The sequence below is a fragment of the Notothenia coriiceps genome, unplaced genomic scaffold (assembly GCF_000735185.1).
Source record: "Notothenia coriiceps isolate Sejong01 unplaced genomic scaffold, NC01 NC01_scaffold00000339, whole genome shotgun sequence".
NCBI classification, from domain to species: domain Eukaryota; kingdom Metazoa; phylum Chordata; class Actinopteri; order Perciformes; family Nototheniidae; genus Notothenia; species Notothenia coriiceps.
In genome coordinates, this window is record NW_011333040.1 from 16,764,295 (window position 1) to 16,787,528 (window position 23,234).

General features: G+C 41.7%; 2 protein-coding genes across 3 annotated transcripts in view; both read right to left on the reverse strand.

The window, feature by feature from the left end:
* Positions 1 to 17,060, reverse strand: part of LOC104947291 (transmembrane protein C15orf27-like) — a 54,785-nt gene extending 37,725 nt beyond the window's left edge. For both annotated transcript variants that reach the window (XM_010773277.1, XM_010773271.1), the window contains exons 1-2: positions 16,318 to 17,060; positions 15,481 to 15,609 (exon numbers count right to left, since the gene is read on the reverse strand). In XM_010773277.1, coding sequence (XP_010771579.1) covers positions 15,481 to 15,494 — 14 coding nt within the window. In that variant the 5' untranslated portion in view covers positions 15,495 to 15,609; positions 16,318 to 17,060. The remainder of the gene's footprint in view (positions 1 to 15,480; positions 15,610 to 16,317) is intronic.
* Positions 17,061 to 17,467: 407 nt separating this feature from the next.
* fbxo22 (F-box protein 22) overlaps positions 17,468 to 23,234 on the reverse strand; it is a 9,342-nt gene continuing 3,575 nt past the window's right edge. Inside the window, exons 5-7 of the mRNA XM_010773288.1 lie at positions 20,067 to 20,219; positions 19,807 to 19,972; positions 17,468 to 19,272 (exon numbers count right to left, since the gene is read on the reverse strand). Of these exons, the coding sequence (XP_010771590.1) occupies positions 18,879 to 19,272; positions 19,807 to 19,972; positions 20,067 to 20,219 (713 nt within the window). The 3' untranslated portion in view covers positions 17,468 to 18,878. The remainder of the gene's footprint in view (positions 19,273 to 19,806; positions 19,973 to 20,066; positions 20,220 to 23,234) is intronic.

Here is a 23,234-nt window from a genome sequence, read left to right on the forward strand (position 1 = left end):
TTAGTCCAACGACTAATATGGACCACGACTTATGGGTCAAGTCTGATGTGAAATAGGAAGACCTTGTACAATATGTAACTGTATGGCATCAACTTATACTGTACTACACCTGGAAGCTAAGTATGCGAAGAACTCCGGTACAGATGACCAAAGAGATTATGCGTACACTGAGGCCCTTGATTTTTCCTGCTCGTTAGGGTCATGGGACAGGTATCCTCACTGTCGAATCAGTACCCTTTCAGTAGTCTATTGTCGTAACATATGTTGCCAGCAGTGCCGATGAATTATAATGAGAACTACGGCATCAAATGAGTATAAACAACATCTATAAAGCTATATTCCGAAAGAATTGTATTATGACATATATAACTTCATATAGTATACAATCCTTATGCGGCTACCTGTAGACTCATCCTACACGTATAAGAGTGAATAAAAAGTGCCAAGTGGTGTCCGAGCCAGTAAAACCGGAGGTACAGTAGGACGGTTAGGTTGCCGGTCACCGGTTTTGAGCTTGAAAGGAGCGGCGTGGTGCTTGACTCGTGCATGTAACTAACCTTAAGTCAATTTCCGCCACGAAAGTGACTCACCTTGCGAACCGTTCTCTGATAGGACGACACCTCGTCCGACCGCGCGTCGTATAAACATGGTACTGCTACTTGTCACTTGTCGAAGCAAGTCCTGACGTTTAATGTCGGCCTTCAATCGAACGACTTCGCTCTCTACGGCCTAGGTGATTGTCACTCATAGGTGCCACCCTTGCTGCCTGCCTTCGAGATACCCTAGGCGCGTGGTTCTTCGTCGAAAACTGTAACTTGGCCCTAAAGGCACCCTGGTTGGCATGGCACGGCGGTGCCGGGTGCGCCTGTTTGCACCCTTACACGAGTCCTCGACGGATAACCGTTGCGCAGCCTCTCCCTTCTTCTGCTAGCGCTCGACGCAACGTTTCCTTTTGTCAATGTCTTTATGTTAATTGTGACAGGTCAACATGCGCGCTATGTTTTGCTTTCTATAATACAGTTTCCCGTTAGGTGGCCTGAATACTTTCACTTTTAAAGATTATCAGCTTATACGTGGAGGAGTAGAAGTCTCGATTATGCAGACAGATACGTTCATTAATGTATCTTCATATTAATTTTAACCTGCAATTCTTTTCGAATGAACTTCATGAGACGGTGACTGTATCTCATTGGAATCGTAGTTTTCATTGGTAATGCATGTGAGTGGCGCCGTAGACACTCATCTCGTGCTACGACCGGGGTAATAGTATGAGTAGTGTAATACTAGATTACGTAATATAAAGGAATAGACTCAGTCGAAGAACTCGGCATAGACCGCACGTTGTGAGTGTCACCAGTCGTATGCATACGTCTTTCATAATAAAAATTCCGTGGTAATTTCAACGCTTGTGACTATTTTACAATAATTTCAGGCTACGCACAGAATCCGTCACTATAGTTTGGACAAATAACATGGTAAGTTTGTGAAAAAGAATGAAAATGGTCGACATAGTGGAACCGTCCACGTTGCTACACCTGAAAATTCAGTTCCCTACAAATTCTCAAATGCAGAGTTACAAAGCAGATTATACATATCAACTGAAAGGTAAGTCTCTTCGATACCTGACCCGCAGACACGACAGTCATCCCGAACAGGTAACAAACACCTAACCAGCTTACGAGCGTACAGTGGGAAAGTACACTGCGCGTTTCAGACCGAACTCAATTGGCTGAACCTATTGTTCACAGCCATCCTGCCGAATCGCTCTCGCAGCAAACAAAATACATCCATTTGGCCCATTGGAGTTTGTATAGGTTCCAATCAACTTGGCCGGGGAAACAGCATCGTCCGGAGACTACGGAAACATAAACAGCGGACCGGGACGGGGTCGAAACAGAAAAGTAACACTAACACTCTGTACGAACAGACTTGAGGAACAAACAAAACAAAACGATACCGGAACGGCAAAGCCAGAGACGTATGTGACCGGAAGTTGTCGCTTAAGGACAATTTGGAAAAAATATATGGACGTAATCCCAGGTGGGTCGAGACGGAGCGACGTGTGGGACGTGTGGTGGTGAAGAGACGGGTGAGCGCAAGAGTGGGGTTTTGGTGAGAGTGAGAGCGTGTGTTTTGCGTGAGCGCGCGGCGGTAGGGCGTGTGTGAGCACGCGAGACCGGAGAAAGAGAGTTGTGCGAGGTCGGAAGGGCCGAAGAAACGAGTGTGTGTGTGTAAGAGCGCGTGGAGTTGTGTGTGTATTTCAATCGAATCATTAGAAAAACGATACAATTTGTGATAAGCACACCACAGTTAGTATACGTCGACCGCTCCCCTTGCTAGTACTAGACAATCCTCTGATGTCGTGTCCCGTTCTGTGACGACACTTGTAAAACTTTTTTTATTGGAGTCAGGTTGTAAATTTTTGACCTGTGCTCTACGACAGTGTTAAATTTCGGAAGAAAAGATATGTGATGGAGGAAGGAACAGTTGACATGTTGGAATCGTAGTCAATTTTCTTCATTTGAAATAGCTCCGTTACGGTATTTTCACTTTCCCCTGACAACCGGGAGGAAGTGGGGTTTATTTTATAATTAATAAGAATATCTCATAGAAGGCGAAAGATAAAAAGATCGGTCACAAGAACTCATTGGTACTATCCCCGTCTACTTACCGATCGGGATTAAACCTCGCGTCGGGAATTATACAGTGAGAAGAGACCCTAAAGAAAAATTACTACGAATCTTGAATCCAAAGCTGACTGACTGTTACACGAGTCAAATTAAATCAACGACGTTTTTTTTTCTTTGTAATTGCGTTTCGGAAGTCGTATTGAGTCCTTTCAATGCTTTCTTCCTTATAGTAGCAGAGTATCAAGTATAAACATAAACACTGTACAAACGCTACGAAATTCCAAGTCTTCGAGAAAATAAGAAAGAGTATGAACGACACGACAGCGTGGACAAAAGTGGAGAAGCAAGGACTTTGGCTCCGTCAGACGAGACTAACCAATCGACCGGTCCGAGACAACAGCTAACCGCCCGCGGGCCAGATGCGGCCCAGAAACAACTCCCGAGTGGCCCAGCCTCCCGTAGCCAAATTCCTACACTAGTACAGACCATGAACGCAACACTCCGCGTTGCATAGAAACCACCAAACCACTACGCAGCACGTTTTTTGAAAGTGCATCTAGTGGTGCTAGTAACGGTGGTCCTATGATAGCAACTCTAAAACATGTCTCTCTCAACTCTGAAGCGTAAACAGAGACAAAACGGTCATTGATCTTGTGGAGCAGATCCAAGTCAAGCTGGACCTTTTCGTGACCGACTTGAGCACGGGTCGGATGCTGCATTTTCTGACGCTCCCCAAACACATCACATCTCCGGCACAAATCACGGATGTGATGACAGATTTCATCGCGAGTTTGAAAGAGAACTTTGCCGGTCGATTGGATGGACTTGCTCTGCCCACAGAGGTGATGGGCTTTGCCAGAGACCCCTTCACTGTTGCAATAGAGGGGGACGTATCAACCAGAGCAAAGAAAGTGGTCCCCTGCATCGAAAAGGGGAAATATACACTGGAACTTATTGACATGCAGCGCACTAACGGGCCAGCGAAGTTTTGGAGTGATGTCAAAAAACAGCAGTTCCCTAACGTTCAGAAAGTAGAGATCTGTGTGCTCAGTATGTTTGGATCAACATACACATGTGAATCAAGCTTTTCACACATGAACTCAATCAAAAGTAGCACTCGCTGCTCCCTGACTGACAGCACTCTTCACCAATGTCTTAGGATTGCATTGACATCCTATGACCAAAAATCACTGCTCTTGTTCAAAACAAAAAATGTCCCTTCTCCCATTGAGAAAGTCAGCGATGACAAATCAAAAATGAGGTGATAGTAACCACCTAATTTACTATAGTAGACGTGTAGTGTAGTATTCATTCATATAGTTACCCGTATCCCTTGTTATGGGTTTGTGCACTGAAGGGTTTGACAGTTCTTTCTGTATTCATTTAAATGCACTTTGTAATGTGTCTGGGTCAAATGTGACCAAAACGTATGATTTTTTTGTTATTACTTGAAAAGTGAAAAAATAGTATTGCTACAGTACTACCTCTTTGTGTTGCATTGGAGGTCTTTAGCTGTTTTTTTTGTATGTGAGGACATTTATTAAGAATGCTATTATTGTATTCAGTAAATGCACTTTGTGATGTGCCTGGTTCAAAAAAAATAACCTGAATATTTGACTTCTAAAGCAAACAAATGTAATGCTACAACTGGGCACTTTTTTTTCAGATTCTGTTAAATTAATGCTAATTTGTTGTGTTTTTATGCACTTTTTGACGTATCTTTGTTAGATGAACAATGAATAAAAATTGCATGTTTTTCATCGCAGTAATATGTGTTGGTTTAAAATGTGTCACTACCCGCTTTTTACAGGCCGCTGAATGTCTGGCCCAGCGGAATTTTGTAGTTATAAAATCTGGCCCAACTGAATGTGTAGTTGAATAGCCCTGAATAAGCACAATGAGAGAATAAAACTGCAGGGTAAGATGTGAGAACATCTGTAAGCTTGAGAAAGCCTGTCAAAAATACAGTTAAAGTTAAGAGAGGACTTCTTAGTGAGTTAGCTGTATATGCTTACACGCGTCGTTAAAAGCTCAAAAATATCTGTGATAGTAGGTGGCAGGTTTTACAAGTGATCAATTGATGCAACAGATTGCCACAGATTCATCTCATTTAAATAGCCCTGAAAAAGTATTTATAAGCCTTTTCACTTTGTGTTAATTCATAAATATATATATTTTTACCAAAGTTCAATACAGAGGTGAGACGATTTGTGTTTTGTCTGTGATTCTCCTGCAGTTATGAGATGTTCTGGGCTCAGTGTTGATGTATCTCTGAGCAATAGGCTAATGTAAATGTTTAAACCACTGATTTTTTAAATTGTATTTTCACTGCAATTATTGCATACTTAATCATGGATACATCATTTAGTTGGGGCTCTGAATTGCAAGTTTCTCCTAACTTATTTAATCTTTCGTTCCTACCAGTTATTGTTTTAATTTAAAATATGCAGGGCAACATCACTATGCCTTAGTTAGTTATGCAACCAGTCACGCACTAAAAAAGGACTGACCGAGGCGATGCTTGTGTTTTCATGTGTCCCAGTAAAATGTTAAGTGTCAGGATTTAAAAGTACGTTGTGGTTCTGCAGGAAGTTGTATGTACCTCTTTGTCGAATACCTTTACACTTATTTTCCTTGGCAAATTCCTAATTCCTACTCTGGATAGTACGCAGTATTACACCACAGCGGGTTGGCCTGATAGATGTTGGGCCCTCCACACTTCTCCTACACACATCATCTCATCCATACCACCTCTCATCTGCAGCGCAGCAGCAGGTTGGCTCTCTTCCAGAACAATCAGGACCGTACACATAACCACTCATGACAGACTCAAGCTGTCCACAGCCCGCAGGCTCACAGCTTACAGTAATGTACCTGCTGCACTGCCTGCTGCCAGTTAAGATATCAGCTGCAGCACATGGAGCAATAGGGGTAAAATGCATTTTGAGATGTGATGATTCACTGAATGTCTGTTTTGCTTGTCTGACAAAGTTACATTAATATTGCATGGAAATATAAAAAAGCAAACTCATTTTCAAAGTCAGCTGTGAATAAAGGCTTCTGATATTGAAAATAAATGTTACAAAGATTAATATTATAGAAAAAACAATATGTTTTTTCCAAACTACTTGCGTTAAAATTATTCTGTTAGGCAGATAAATGTTAAGAAGTAATCATATTGTTCCTATTACTTGTTGAAGAACATGACTATGACTAAAGTCCCAACAATGATGATGAAAAAGACGAACCTGCCTGTTTCTATCCAAGTACAAATATAAATTCTTTATTTTTTAGCTGTGTTAAATACAAATACTGACCTTTCTGAGTATCCCCGATGTTCTTATCTTACAGAATGGGGCAATTGCAACATTCTCAAAAACATTATTTAATGGAAAGACTAAAAGGACTGCAATTGCAGAAGAGCACCCACAGGAGAGAAGTGATATTCAGGGGAGCAGGACTCCCTGGGGGTGGCAGATAAAAGCACATTGTGGACTGTAGAGTCGTGGGCCAGGTAGGAAAGGTCATTTTGTGACAAAAGTTGCTCAAGGGACTTTACTGAGCAGCACCAAAGCAGAAGGTCATGTTAGTAACTGGGAGCCAGTGGAGCTGAAGAACGTGCTTCCTCCGTCACATGGAGGTGTCTCGCTCATGACCCATGGGACCTCTGTGCAATAAGACAGATATACAAGCAGTGTTGAGGAAAATAAAAGAAATACTCTGACCTTGTTTGCTTATTACGAATGTTAGCAAAAAAAACTGTGAGCAAAAACAAATATTAGAAATGACGTTTATTAGTGAGGACTAGACTGTGTATCTAGTTTATGGATCATCTACTATTGGCTCTCAGGCTGCCTCTTTTCACCCTCTGTCTGAGACCAGAGCCCAATCTGCTCTGATTGGTAAGCTGGCCGGCACTGTTGTGATTGGTCAACAGCATAGAGATGTCCCGCCCCTTAGCCTATCACCTACAATGTGTTGGAACCATAGGTTGGAACGCTAGAAACGCAACTGTTACATAGTGATGTCATTATGTCAGGGAAGTAAACAAAGGGTTCCAGTGTGTGGGAGAGAAACTCCCTCTGGAGGGAACTTTGGGATTTTAGCCTTTGCAGACCATTTACATACACCTAACCCTAAACAACACACTACAGGAATGGGAAAACCCCCAAAAGCATAACAGGGGTTCTTTAAAAGGAACTTAGTACGTTAATATCCTGTTTGAAATCAAATTGGACACAGTTCATAAATCCTAAATTCCACCTACACTCTGCATCATGAAAATAGGATCTACTATTCTTGGAATGAGATTGACTTCATAGCAGTCACATTAGCAGTAACACTGTGTTTGGGTACATTAGGTACTTGATTTGTGTTTTTCAGGTAGGCTGGTACAGTCGAAAATGCTGCCATGAAATGTGGATTTGATAAAAATCTGACATAGTTTGCTTTCATGTTTTGACATAGTTTAAATATATGAAGATCTATAAAGAAAAAATGAACCCTAAAACTATGAGTCATTATTTCCACACAAAGCATCAAACATGGGTGTTTCACCTCCTCTTGAAAAGCCCAATGCTAGCTTGGAAAAAAGACTTTCTGTGGAAGTAAAGAAAATATATTTCCAACCTGGCACATTTCATCCCAAAGCACACTCAGTGGACCACAAGATCAACACACACATGTTAGATTAGGCTGTCGGACTACAACGCCTAAGGATCTAAAACACAACCCAAAACTTGGCCGGAGCATGGAGACACAAAGCAGGTGTTCTCTGCTCCCAACAGCTGCTGAGGAAAACTTTGGAGAAGCTGGACATCACTGTGTATTAGTGTTAAAAACTCATCGCATACTAGTATACGCACTGGTGGAGGAACAACAAACACTGCAAAGTATTCTACAATGATATAATAATTATGTCTCGGAAACAACAGCACAAAGACATTCCACACTTGTGTTTGTTGTAGCACCACAAACTAGAGAAAGGTCTGTTTCTTGCTGCTAGGAAAGTAAAGACAGTGAGTAATGTGTGCCTTTGCTGCTGACTCACATACAACGTAATATGGATTTCACATCAAAAGATGAAGATGAAGCAGAAGAAAGCTTTTACCTACGGGACATCCAGATTAAAACATGCTCAAACAGTGGTACCAGCAGAAAAGCAGCTCTTCACCTCACCTTTTGCATTCTGGTGAATATACACCTCAGTAAATTCACCCACCAGTCTTTTTAAAGCAACACTTGGTATTTAGCACCATGTTCGTGTTGTTTAGGACAAAGCACCTGTCACTTCTACAGCATTTACAGATTGCTTCTTTTAATTTCCTAGAATACCCCATTTAACTTCCAGAGAAACTTTTTTTTGTTCACGCCAGAGGATATTAATGAAGTCTGCCAGGCACATTAGCTCATTAATAATATTACAGATGACACTATGATGAATTGGTGGACTGCACAATGGGTTGTTCTGGCCCTAATGTGACCAGTCTCTTATCTGACCTTTACAGATACACAGGAGACACAGAGACCCTCGTGGGGCAGGACTAAGAGAGCACATGCACAGACGCTCGCTTCATGATGGAAAGAGGTACGTGGTGGACCTTTTTACATTGTGTCAGACACAGTTTCCAATAATAGATACTTTTTTAATTTCTGCGGACACTTAAGGGAATACGGGTCTTGAAAGACTGAATGAGTGAGTGAAAAGGCAGATTCCTGTGGACTTGTTTCTTTGTTTCTATGCGCTGTATTTTTGCATATAAAACAAGAATAGGAGAGTAGCAGTATATTCTACACATTTATATTTTAAGTGTTGCCTGATGCATATTGAGCCTATACTAATAATTCAGCTGTTTTTCTTATTAAATTGTGAATGTTTAATTCAGAGAATAACTGCCAATTGTAATATATAACCTCTTTCCTGCAGACCGATTAGTTTGAAATGTCAACATTATCATAATATATAATGGAGCTGTAAATATATGGTAAAGTCAGTAAAGATAAGGAAAATACTATAAAAGATGTAATATCTTCAGCATTACTCAACTATGATCACCACTATGAACCTTCTAGACACTTACTAAACTAAGTGTAAAATCTGTGGAGTGCCCCTTTCATTTGACCTACTGATTGACAGATAGATCACTAACACTTCAGGTCAAATGTTTTAAAATCCATTGCTCCTTTTTTACAGACAGTAGCTGATTAACGACGTTGTACCAGTTTTGAAACAGCCTATTAGACAGAAGATAAGGCCACACGTAGTAAAGATGCTCTCAACAGGGAAAAGACCCCAGGTGCTTGTCAACTGTTAGCCTCTGAAGAAAAGAAGCAAAGCCATCAAACCTCTACCCCCTCCCAGTGGAATTGAGTAAATAAACAACAGGGTTAACAGGGACATGGGGAGAGAGATCTAAAAAGGGAAAATCTACCCTAAAAATGCAATTAAATGTACACAGTTATGATGTAAAATCATGCAATATGAACACATGTTTCCAGTCAGTCACACATCTCGGATATTGTAAGGAGACATAACATGGAATTGGTTGACTAAAAGCAAACAGCGTGTAAGTTAACTGTACATTTCTCAAGTACTGTAATTAAATATATATATATTTTCTTGTTTGTGCTTCGCGACATTCCCTATAGGGAAGTATTGTACTTCTTTTTAATACATTTATCTCACGTCTCCAGTTATAGTAACTTTTCAGATTAAGATTATCGATTAAAAAAACGATATGATAAGCTTGTAAAATACAAAGAATAAACCAGTGGTTACCAATCTTTATGGATTGTGATCCAAGACTAATGCCCTTGAGATAATACTTTACCTCAAGTGGAAATAAAACCATATTTGTTTCTCATGTATTTTTACACCATACTTAACTGATCATCAGTCTTATAGAGTGAAAGCTGTTTGTGTTGACGGTCTGTGAACAAAGTGAGTGTTATAGCTATATTCATCTGTTTTATGATGATTTCACCTTAAACACAGCGTGATAGGACATTGCTACTGAGACCCACTGAGATGGGCTATATATAGGTCAAGAGAATAAATGCAGATATAGTTAGGACGAGACAAATTAGAGTCAGCATAATCATTAGCAAAGAACACAGATTTATAGTGTTCTCCTTTCACTCTTACTTTGTTCACACACACACACACACACACACACACACACACACACACACACACACACACAGATAAGTGTGTGCATGCACGAATATGGAAGTATGAGAATGATGTTTGAGTGTCAAGGATGATTATGTTATTCTTCTGAATGGTCAAAACAGATCACATCACTATACCGCTAAGTGAAAGGCCCGACCAATTCACAAGAACACACACACACACACACACACACNATCCTCCTTACTCCTTCTCCCCCATATACTGCCCTAACCTACTATGCAACTGCCTAGCAGCCTGCTGAGATGCTACGCCGAATATTCGTCTGCTATCATATTTAGCACGGCTTGCAGTTTGTAAGAAAGAGATAGGAGAGAGGAGGAGAGAGGAAAGGATAAAAAAAGAGAGGAGAGAGAAGAGAGATGAGAGGAGACACATTTGTTTCCTACTCATCTCAGCGCTTTAAAAGATACAATTACCTCTCACAGCATATTAATCCCATGTTTTATACCAGGCCAGGCCATGCTTGTGCCTTGCCGCGCTCACCCCCATGTAAGCCCATTTTTATACACATAGCTCATGACAGTTTATTTAGAAAAGAAAATTGTCCCAGGGAGATGGAGTGTGTTGTGTGTGTGTGTGTGTGTGTGTGTTGTGTGCTGTGTGTGTGTGTGTGTGTGTGTGTGGTGCTGTGTGTGTGTGCTGTGTGTGTTGTGTGTGTGTGTGTGTGTTGCGTGTGCGTGTGCGTGTGTAAAGAGAATGGGGAGGGAAAGGGGAAGACAAAGAAGGTGGACGAGAGAAAATGAAGAGGAGAGAATGAAAGATAGATGAGGCAGAAAGAGAGAGAGAAAGAAGGAAAGAGAAAATCATCTTCAAGAAAAAAAAGGCAGAGGACCAAAATTATAAGAAGAGAAAAAAGGAGAATAAGGGGACATTTATAGGGTGACACACCAACCTTTTAATAAAGACCATAAGTCTCTAAGCTTTTTCGTTCCGAGCAGAAAAGCAAAGAAAAATCCCATTTAAAGAAACAGGAGTCATCCAAGCATCCGAGTATACATGGGAGGAAGAGCCACGCATTTTGCAGTATTAAACTGCTAGAAGGAGCCTTAGTAATAAACCCTTAGAGTCCACCAGGATAGCAATTTTGTTAAATGTGTCAGTTTGGGTTTAGGGATGTTGCTGTTAAAAAGCTTCTATGTCAGGTTCATGGTTTGGTTACTTGAATGAAATGTTGCATTAAGAAACCATTTTCTCCCTAAAGACTATCCGTTAACTTTGGGTATCTGCCGATCCTGAGTTGCAATACCATTGTTCTACTGTAGATTGTAGTTAGCCGCTGGTAGGCTACATACAAGACACGTTTAATAATGCAGCCAACAGCTCATGGTTGCATCGATTCATGTTATAATGCGTTTTAAGATATAATCACTAAAAATGAGGCTGGGCAAAAGTAACTATAAACATTTCATGATGTCTGCAAATAAAAATGTGTTTCAAAGTTATATAAAATAGCTTTTCTATAGGGAATTTTCACCTGTTCATGTAAACCGTCATACAAGAGTGCATGATGAAGGACATGGGATTTATTGTTTTATTATTTGTTTCAACTGTGGTATCAAATTGGGATTCGAGAAAAGCGGAATTTCAGAGGTATTGGTATTAACTGCTACATTTCGGTATGTGACGTCGCTAAGTGGAGTTGAGAAGAGTATAGATGGAGATGATCAGTGTATTGTTCATTCTTTTCAAACAGTGCGCATCCATAACAATGTGTCTGGAGTAATAACTAGTAAAAGGCAGTGTGTAAATACAATAAAACAAAGAAAATGTATTATTAATGAAGAAGTAAGGTTGGGTTTGAGATGTGAATGTGGCATTAACAGTCAGGTTCAGTCGGGTCTGGTCTTAAAGACACAGTACTGGGCTGGTTACAGTCTCAGTTTCAGGTCAGTGCAGATCTCTAACACCAGGCAGGATCATTAGTTTTATATTCACTGTTGAGCATCCTCTTTTCATAATATTCTGGTTCCTTTTTATGTTGCTTTTGATCTTAATAGGGTTACTAACCTATGCCAAGCAACCTCTACTTTAGCGTTGATATTTTTAAAGAGGGCATAACATAACATATGCTCTTTGGTGGATCCTTTTATCCAAAGCACCTTGCAGTACCCTTGCCGCATACATTTTTAGCTCTCATATCTCACAGCTCCAGTGGGAATGAAACCCCTAACCCTGGCCATGTTAGTGCCTTGCTCTCACTATTAAGCTGGACCAGACTGCATGCTGGCATGAAACACTGATGTTATATAAATAAAATAATTAATATCAAGACAGAAAATCTCAATCTCCACACACACACACACACACACACACACACACCTTTCTCTCCCTCTCTCTCACTATGTAATTGATGCCAGTCTGTTGCCCTTTCGCCTCCTGTGCCAGCGGGCAGAGGGCTACCATAGAGGCGTCCACTTCACCCCTAAAAAACAACCTTGCCTCACCTTCACACACATGCACACAACCACAAATACACACAAATACTTTTACTGTATTTAGTGCACATACATGCAAGAAAACCACAAATGTAGAGCCTCCTAGCATATGCACATGCACACACATGCGAGTCGGTCTCATAATCTGTCTCTGTCACTCCCGGTGGGAATACTGAAATATATAGGTTGTTAAGCATGTACCTGTAAGATATAACCTTCGACAACGTCAACATACGAGCTGCTATTTAGCTTTAATTCAAAAAGAGGAAAAGTCAGAAGAGCCAGTACGTTTTTGGTTCAATTTGGTTAAAAATAAATGACTTTTTAATCCAACTTTAAGCCACATTTTTACACTATTCGGTTATATTTTTGGCATCTTCAACTACATATTTGGCAAACCTATAAAGTGAAAATAATGAAAGAGAAAGCAGAGCCGGCAGTAGAGGCAGACCAAGGACAGAGAAGCCAAAATCAGAAGGAGGACAGAGACAGACTAAATCAGTCTAAAATAGAGCATGTGCACATGCACCGATGCACGAAAGAAAGACAAAGATAGCAAGACTGTGGTGGTATCGGATCATTCGGTGCACATTAGTCGCCTTCTGCAAGACCAGACCAGTCCATATACAGACATGGAAACAGGCCACAGAGTCTTCCAGTGTAATTGTGCATGAAAACATTCATTAAGCTTATTATGGCATTCAGTAGAAGTTTTAGCAGCCGCACTGTCGGAGGGGAGAGTAGTGAAGCAGATGAGCTGTCAGGGTCTAGAGAACAAATTGTAGATTAGATAGCAACAACTCTCTCCAATAAATATATAGATGGATGTGTGTGTGTCTTTTTAATCTTGACTTGACCTTAACTCAGTATGACACTCGGGCGCTAACCCACTTATCCTATTTTTCCATTATTTCTTTTACACATTTGTGTCTCCTTTCTCTTCTCTGTCTTAGCAACAGGTAAGAGCCCTTTGAAAGAATCAACCAGTCGTTCCTGTGTATGTGCATGCGGTGCTGTGTGTATGTGGGGGCAGTACGTACATCACTGGTGTGTTCATGTGTTAAATGGTAAGAGAAAGAAAAAGAGTGTCTGTACGTGTGCGAGTGTTAAACATTCATGCTGCCGTGTTGGGTCGTGATGGGACCGGTGTGACTGGCTGTCCCTGACACTGCCTCATCCGATAATGCTGATTTGCCCCTCTGGGGGTCCTTCAGGCACCCAGTCAATCACTAGTACTCCAAAAGATAGTACTCCAAAGCTATTTAAATCGCAAACTCCCTTACTTTCCCCTTCTTTCAATCTTTTACTTATTATTTTTTGCATCATCAATGCATGCAAAGCGTCATGAGTTGACGCTTTAATCCAAAGAGACTTACAAGTGCAATGGATAAGAATGCAAAACAGCAAGAATCCTGCAAGTACAATTGCTTCTCAAAAGCCAAAATATGCGCCTCTTGATGGTCATTTGCAGTCTTAATGTAGCATCCCATTGTCTGGTCTTAGAGAGAACAAAAAGACGGCATCCAGCCCATTATTTTCCCTTCCCAACCGCTCAGTTCAAGTTCTCAAATGCCTCATATTGTCGTCATGCAATCAGAGTAAGAGAGGCTCTTCAGATGTATAAAAAACCCCAGAAGAGAACAATTTATGTTAATTACATGGAGATCATCAGAGCCAGTAACACCAATACCCATATCTCTAGGAGAACAGGCGATTTTCTTACATGTATACAAGAAGACCTACCAAGAAATGAATTCTGCAGAAATGTACAGCAAAGTGATTCCCACAGTAAACTGACTTGGTAACCATCACTTAACAACACTGCGCCACCTCCCTCACTTTGCCCATCTCCTCTCCTCTCTCAGTCCCTCCCTCCCCGAGGCTACCTTTTCCTCTGCCATTCTCGACATCGTTACCATAATCAGATAAGACAACTACCTAGGGAGCACCAGCCTCCCTACAGCACCTTGCTCCTGGCACCGTGTGTGTACATGCGTGCATGTGTGTGTGTCAGTGTGCGAGAAAATGCTCCTGGCACTTGGAAACCCATATTCCTTTTGACTGTCTTTTTTGGCGTTTTGATCTTTTCAAACCGACAGATGACTGGTGTGTGTGCTCAGTGTGCTCAGTGTGTGTGTGTGTGTGTGTGTGTGTGTGTGTGTGTGTGTGTGTGTGTGTGTGTGTGTGTGTGTGTGTGTGTGTGTGTGTGTGTGCAGGAAAGGTTTCTAAATTACCCAGCTCCTTCATAGGGTAATGTCTGTATTGTGGCTGACAAGTCTGCTACAAATTACCGCTGAACTGTGAGTGTGTATCTGTGTGTATTAATGAGTGAGCGAGTAGATAAGTGTGGGTGTGCGTGTGCGTGTGCGTGTGCGTGTGTGTGTGTGCATGCACGAATAGGGAAGTATGAGAATGATGTTTGAGTGTCAAGGATGATTATGTTATTCTTCTGAATGGTCAAAACAGATCACATCACTATACCGCTAAGTGAAAGGCCCGACCAATTCACAAGAACACACACACACACACACACACACACACACACACACACACACACACACACACACACACACACACACACACACACACACACACACACACACACACACACACGTAATGCATCAGCTGTTCTTCACTTTGAGAGCACAATTTAAAAATGGAAAGCTTCGGGAGAACTTGGAGAGGAGAGAAGTTGTTGAAGGAATGTGTTAATTTGTAAGAAACACGGATAACATTAGGAAATATACTGCATGTTCTTCCACAGAGCGATTATCAGTGACCTGTGTTTGCGGCTGCAGAATGGACGCTCTGTGATCAGCATTGAGCAGTGTGTTTCTGCATCTCAGTGTGCGTCTGTGTTTAGCATTCAGAGTGACGAGGGTCAGCGACACCTCAACGGTAGCAGTGTCTGTGTGAATAAAGGTCATTATTGTAGAAAGGGGAGGCACAGAAAGACGGGAAATTGTGAAAGAGAGGAGATTGGGGCAGGAAGAGGAGTTGAGATCAGAAATAAAGAAGCATGTTTAAAGCTGAAGTCGAATGTGAAAGGAAGAAGAAAGAAACCTAAAGATATGTCCAAAAAGCACTCCATTCTGCAACCCTGACCATGTATTTGAATGTTACATTTTGACCCATTGCTGCCATATGTGCAGAAATAAAAATAAATGCTGGTTTGGAAGATGATGAGAGGGGGGAAGACAAGAAATAAAGGATCTGTACTCACTCAGCATTTGCCATGATGCTGGCTGATGGAGAGAGGAGGGGATGTTTGTCACAAGATTTCCTCTCAGTTCTGCCGGTTTTCTGCTGCAGTTCACCTTTTCACCTGATAGATGCTTCTTTCATGTTGAACCTGGGAAGAAAATGGTCATTATCGCAACTGAAGAAAAAAGTGATGACATAAATCCAATAGCCACAGTCGGCGGGGATCCGGAAAGTTAGTCTAAGGCCTTGTGTTTGCAACATTTCAATATCAATTCAATCTAAATAAAGACATACAAACTAAACAATTGTTAGACAGATATAGTAACATTAAATCTACTGATGTGATACAGTTGTTTAGGAAATTGTTCTCTAGAGCCTATACTTTGTTTCTTTTAACTGGTGATGAAAAATAGGTTTAATGTGGTGGAACTCATTGCTTTCATCACACACCACGAGAAACCTGTTTGAGGGTCTCAAGACAAGGAAAGTGGAAAATGTCAAACTAACAAAAATCCCAACCCTTGCAGCTTTAGCAGTCATAAATACTTTGAAAAGTAGAATTAAATTAATATGTTAGACGTCAAAAACAGACTAGATGTACTATTCTTCACTACCCACCAAACTACTTTCCCCCAAAACAAAGAAACGTGTAAATGTAAACTTTTGACACCATTGCATTTATTTTCTTGGGTCAACCATACAATATTTAACAGAACTGGAGGCATGTCAGACATTTCTAAGTGTGATCCGAAAACTGAACTGATTTACTTGCTAGTATCAGATTGCAACTAAACTACGGTGTTGCACGCAACTACAAAACGTCCTCGCTGTACATAAATGAATTATTCGCACCTACCTGTGTGAGATTTACATTGTTGACGGGCTCTCGCGCCTCCCGCTGCCCCCTCGCTGATAGTAATGTCTCCCTCGGTGGCGATCAGAGTAAGTGAAGCAGCAGCAGGCTCGCAGTGTGTGTAGGCTGCAGCTATCCTTAGCACTTTTGCATTGGACGAGCACCACCGCTGCTGCTGCTTCCGCTGCTCCCACTTGCGCTGCTACTTGGATTTCAGTGCAAAACGCAAGAAGCATCGTCACACGGCAAGATCATATTAGCATCTACTCAGACTGATTAAATCACGAAGAGTGCAACCTGCTCCTGGTTGGGAGCGTTGAAAGGATGCTCCAGAGATCCAGGTCCCGCTCCTCAGCCGAGGGTTTCCCCGGCGAGCACAGCGGGGAACCCTGGGTAAGGAGCTGTCCAGGTGCTGAAGCAAAACCTCTCCACCGACCTCCTTCCACACAGCAGCGGCCGGGCAACGCGGAGAGATCTTCATCCAAACGCCATCAAAACATTGACGTTTTCGTGCCGGAGACAGTAGCCAATGAATCGTGTGACATTTGCATCGCTCCGGTCACGACATAGCAGTCTAAAAATGTTGGCCGTGTGTGTGTGTGTGTGTGTGTGTGTGTGTGTGTGTGTGTGTGTGTGTGTGCGTGTGTGTTTGTGAGAGAGAAAGGATGCGAATAGGTTTTCCCAGTTCCCGATTGAGGCCAATTTGAGAGCGGATTATCGCCACAGATGATTTTATTAGCTTTACGCCTGGTAGGTCGTCCCTCTCCGTGTCACGAACGTTTTTTTTTTATGGTTTCCCAAAATAAAGATACTATGGGAATATAAATTGCCTTTACAGCAATTGGCTTAACCGTTTGTCATTCATCGGGATTAGCCAGTCGATGGTTAAAGCGCACATCAATCAATCTCAAGCGTCTCTTCCTTTATTTAAACACGCCTGGACTGGGCTGCTGCAGATTTTATAGGCTGAGGCTGACATTTCAGGGTGTACGCAAATAAGGAAAAGTGATGATCTAAATTAAAACAGTAGTAGGCCTGTAGTTACAACCGAGTAAGGAAGCGTAACGCCCATTGTGCAGGGACTGGCTCTGGAGATGCCGCTGTAGAGAATTTAACAGTGGAGTTAATGAAATAAATGGACATGGCACACATCTACGTATTGGAAGAGATTTAATAAGGGAATAAGCAGCACAGATATGATTTGGCACATGTACAAAAGTGCATCAACACCAAAACAACTTTGTTCAATTAAAACACTAACTACAAATACACCTTAATATCATCAGAACCTATAAGGGTAGATGCGTGTATTAATATACAAAAGAGGACTTCTAATAATTGTTTTGTTAAAGTAAACAGTTGGAATTGTAGCAGCAGCCTTTATCGAAATGCTGATTCTTAACATACAACAGCTACTACCTGACCAACAGACATACACTGTGTATACACTGGAAATTGCACCTTCATGTGATCAGAATATTTTTCTTAGGGATGAAAAAAGCACCACATAACACATTAATAAAACATTAATGATTCTGACAGACCAATTTTGTACAAAGGCATCTGTAAAATGTTGATTTTTCTTTCTGAACATGCAGCTAGGTATAGTTAGTCTCTGACTACACTATCAGGATTTCAAAAAAATACCTTTTACTACTTTAGCAAAGGAAACCAAATACATCATCGTCAAAACAATGACAAGGCTTTTTTTTCTGAGGTGAAATTGAGAGTTTCTGCTAGTCAGTGTAACTTACACAGCCAACAGGGCAACCGTACTCTCTGCTCCTTCTGATTAAGGAGGCTTGTTTTTCTTTAAAAATGCAGGCATGGAAGTAACTATTAAGCCCAAACATTTACAGCTGAAAGTAGGTAGTAGAAGATATGAACTGACATGGACACAAAAAGAGGCACTGTAAGACTGACGAAGGTCCCTGTACCCAATAGAACCATGGCAGATAGATATCTTCCATACGGCTAACACGTTTCTGTTAATCTCATTGGTGAGATAAAAGTGTGAAAAAGGAACAATTATGTCAAATCTACATAACAATAAAGAGCATTCAAATCAACATCATCTTGAATGTGTGGAAGAGGCCCCGCATTATTTACATGAATAAAAAGTGCCTGCGCTGAATCAAAATACTATTACAGCTATTTGTACTCACCTGCAAAGCAAACAGACCATGAGACAGACGACAGGAGGTAAGATATGCCTTGAATGTGTGTCAAATTTAGGAGAATTATATACACATATTTTACTAGAGTGATCTATCACATTTTAATACTAAAAGAGAAACATCAGTTGTATTGTACCTTTGAACTTTGTGAAACTCTAGTTTAGATATGAGGCTGTGTTTACACACACAGTCTCAGAGGACTTCCCAAATGATGCCATTACCACGATGGCTAAAGGGATCTTTACAAGCGGAACTGGTGACAGCAATATTCTGAGTCGTAATGCGAGTAAAACTCTGAACAAAATGTTTCTTGTACCGAGAGCTGTAGCAAACAGGAATATTAAAGGTTGTGTTTTCCTTCCGTTGGTCCTCTGTGATGTGGGTCGGTCAGCCTACGTGGACGAGGGTCATGACTGTACTGTACTCGTGCTGCAGACTCTCCGTGTCAGTGTCGCACAGCGTGTAGTCTTCTTTTACAATTCGGTCGCAGCCGATCTCACCGTTTCCGAACAGGCCGAAGAGCGGGGTGTTGGGGAACACCTTGTGAAAGGCGTCGGCCTCTACGTTGGCCTGGTCTTTGTAGAAGTTTTCACCTCTCCCCAAGCAGGCGAACATAAACCCAATGGTGTTCTTCTCGGGAATTTTGGCTGCTTTTAGCCGCCCGATGGTGGCCTCGGCTGCCTTTGGGCTGGTGATCTCTTGGTCCAAGAGCACAGACGCCCCTTGCACTTTAGGGCCACTCAGGGCGAAGCCCGCCACACCGTATTGACCCTGCAAACAGCTACAGATTGAGAGGATAGGAGAGTGAGAATATAACTCAGCAAGTGGTAAAATCATAACTTCAAGTCTTTAAATCCAATCAAATCCTTTTGGCGGTTCTTTAAAATGGTTAGGAATTGTTGTACTGATGAAATGTTATTGAAAGTGCTGATGATGAGCTTTCTAGTTGGAATTTCCTTCTGGTTTTTGGGTGGTTGTTATTTAGTTTTACTTTTTGTTGTTGTTGCGTCTCTTATTTTGAAAGTGTAAGGTTTCGATTTACACAACAGATCTTTTGTCTCTGTAACCTGCACATCACTAGATTCCTCTGCCCTTTTAACTATATCTGGTACAATGTATTTATTGTATATTTGCACTGTTTAATACAATAATTAATTAAGCCTCAAAGAAACGTAGGACATAAAATGAGGGATTTCTCAATAACTATTCAGTCAAACTTTGTTTCCCTTTCAATTGTTGTTATTGTAATAAAAGCTTGATTCTTCCCAAAATGGCTAAGAAACAGCTGGGCTTTAAGTGACAGACTGTCGCTCACCAGTGTCTGGGAGGAGAGAAGTAACTGTCCACCAGCCCTCCAGCAATGAGGGCATTGCTCTTGGCCAGCGGCTCCAGTATTTGGACCAGAAAGCGTGCTGCTCCGTTTTGACACGCCTCGTAGACAAACAACAGAACCACACGCAGCTCCGGGTTGTCAACTAGTCCTGGAAAGAAAGTACACACAGGAGAGAAATTGAAAAAAACAAGAACTTGGTACCTTTACAGGATTACTGAATAATTGTTGTGAGCCTCTCTCACCTGCTTCCTTCAGGGCTGTTGGGGACATGGACTTCTCGCAAAAATGAAAGGGCTTGATGTTGACCCCCTCGATGCTGGGGAACATGATGGCAAAGCCCGCCTCCCCCTCCTGGTACTCCTTAGGAACGCTGGAGAACGAGCCGCTGGGCGTCACTGCACAGAGGAGCAGGCATGAGTTAGAAATTAAGTTTTGGTTAGTATCTCACAAGTCGTGTGACATGAAGGCCTGTGAGTTGTTATAATTGCCGACTGACACTGAGTTTCTCTTGATGGCTGATGGAATGTTGAAAACAGTGTTGACTTGTTTACATACGTACATTTTGACACAAGACTTATATTCCAAAATGACATATCCATAATAAAAGATACATCTATTACACCCTGCCCTCCAATTACAACAACAGAAGAAAAATGATAACACAGTAAGCATCTAGTGGCCATTTAGATGAACTGCAGCTCACGGCACTAATAAATTGGCTTCACCAATCAACTTTGGTTATTTCAAAAGTCAAGACAGCAATGCAAACGGCAGGAAACACTTCAGCAAATTGAACAGGAGACCCTGACTGTCCCTGAATGAAAGATACATCATTAATATTTACTCAGCCTCAAACAGATCAAAATATACATAAGGAACACCCACACAGCGGGTATGGTTGCACAACCGATTGATAGCATTAAAGGCACGTTTAAACAGGCGCAGTTAACAGAGTTCAGCAGAGAGATGAGCTACGGTGCAAATGAGAAAACAGGGCGTTAACCACCAGTACACGGTTTACATTTTAGGGTTACCAAATGTTGCTGCGCTAAACCCCTGCTTTGCAACCAAACTTTTACATTAGAAAAAGATGTAACTGTATTCAAGAAGAGCAAATACAGCACATGAGTACCTCCCATCCTCCACAGTGGGACAGTTCATGGATTTCATAATGCAGAAATACTGTCATGTCTTTATTACCATTCAGCCCCACTAAAACACGCATTAATAATGAGACCCACCTGCGGCTATATTGCAGACTTATTACAAGTAATCTTTAAATTCAATCCGAACAAAGATGTAATTCAATTGAATCAGACGTGCTGTGCGCGGTGACCTTGTGCCGTCCCTCAGCTGCAATATCACAAAATGAGTGTTATCGCAAACAGCTGAGGCCGCCATTAAACCTGATAGACGACGGGAGCCTGATAAGCCATCATCATGAAGAAAGAGAACATGGCTGATGGAGAGTCACTTCTCCGCAGGGTTGTGATTATATGGAGGAATGGGGAGCACAGCACCAGGCAGGCTAGGCCATCTATCAGAGGCAGAGGAGCGCCAGCCACCAGTGGTGCTTTCCAACCAGGCAGCAGCAGATGAATGCTTAGTCCTCTAAGCTGAAAGGTGAACTATTCATCTTTAATCAACTTAAGCTTTGTTTTCTGTGCATGCTATGAGACAAATATGCTAAGGCCACATATTTGTACCATCAAAGTCTTAAAGCTCATATAATAAACCTTTTTATATCAACATTGAATTAAAGGATTCTCTTATGTAACCCATACTTTGGTCACATTCACACCTAAGAGTCCGCTTCTCTGGTGCGCACCAGACCACAGTTTGTTACATTGATTCATTTTTAAGGAGGTTCGGTTTGCGTTCACACGGGCAAAACTCAAACGGACTATAAACTTGAAACACAAGTCATGTGCACGGAAATGCTGTTCAACCATTGGTCAGACATTAAGGGGGTCAAAGCGCAAATCCCGGCAATTTCTACCGGACCCTCCGCCATGGAGCATCGGCAGGTTATTCTCATGCTGCTGTTAATCTGGAGATCAACAGACACTAGCGAACGGCTCATGATTATATAATCAGACGACGTGCGTTAAAAAACATTATAACACACATGAGACGTTCTGCAGTAAGGAGGGGCGTTTCCCCATCGACAGGTGGCTCTGACTTTTATGTATAGTTGGTGGAGCATTTTTTACTTTACACGACACGGTTCAACAGTTCATCCTGCTTCACTCTTTCACTAAAGATTTTGAAGACATCCGCATTCTGACTCGTAAATACTACGCTTCCTGTGTTTTGGTGCGGACTGCGTTCACACCAGCGATGAACCACTCCAGAGTTCGCAAGCAAGCGCTCCGAGACCACCTCTTTTAGGCGGACCAGAGTACGGTTGTTTAGTTCACATCAGAGGTCTCGGACTGTGTTCACACCGACCAAAACAAACCAAGCGGTTGAACGCACCAGGGTTAGATTCAAACGGACTAAACAAGGCTGGTGTGAATGCGACCTCTAATTAAGGGGGTTTGGCAGGGATTTAATGTTGATCTATATGAATGAGGAAATATGAAAAGTAGGGATGGGTATCGTTTGAAATGTATCGATTCCGATTCTTCTTATCGATTCCGGTTCTTATCGATTCCCCGCTTCGATTCCAAAATTGTAAAAGAAAGAGGTGAAATGTTTAGATAACAAAAATATCTTAATTTTTTCAAGCTTTTAACTGATATTTTTATAAATAAAAAAGAAACACAATAGCTGTGCTTTATTTCAACTGAGGTAGCAGCAGGAAACCTACTGACATAAGTTTTATAACAGTACCTGGCTTTTACTGTACAAGTACCCTACTATCGTCACACTTTTTTTAAAGCTTGCATACCTAAATGACGGAGCTTCAACAACCGAGAAGGGATGTAGCCCTTTGACAACAAATGCTGTTTCCGCTCTGTGAAACTCCTCCGCTTTTTCTCTGGTCAGCTTTCCTTTTAATGCCAAAGAGAACGGTGTGTCGCGGCTAGCTGTACCTGGCACTTCTGGACATGCAAGCGGCGGGTCCGGGGTGCTAGTGCTGGCTATTCAAGCCATACTCGGGCTCGGAGAACGCAAGCCATTAAAGACTGTACATTATTTTATCTCGATGCCGTGCCGTCTTAAATGTTTGCTTGAATTAGAAGTGCAACCTGACGAACAAGCTATTAGCTTGCCACAGGCATTGCACTGTGCCGTGCCTTTCTCTTTTGTGTGTAGTGGAGCCACACTTTTGAGCGTTTACCGTGATCCATATTTGGTGTTATGAGGTGACTGAGCCCGAGCCGTGCATGCTGCTGGGTATCTAAACAAATCAAATCACACGCTGCTGTTCCGTTGATGCGTGATGTCGTCACGTTACTACAGGT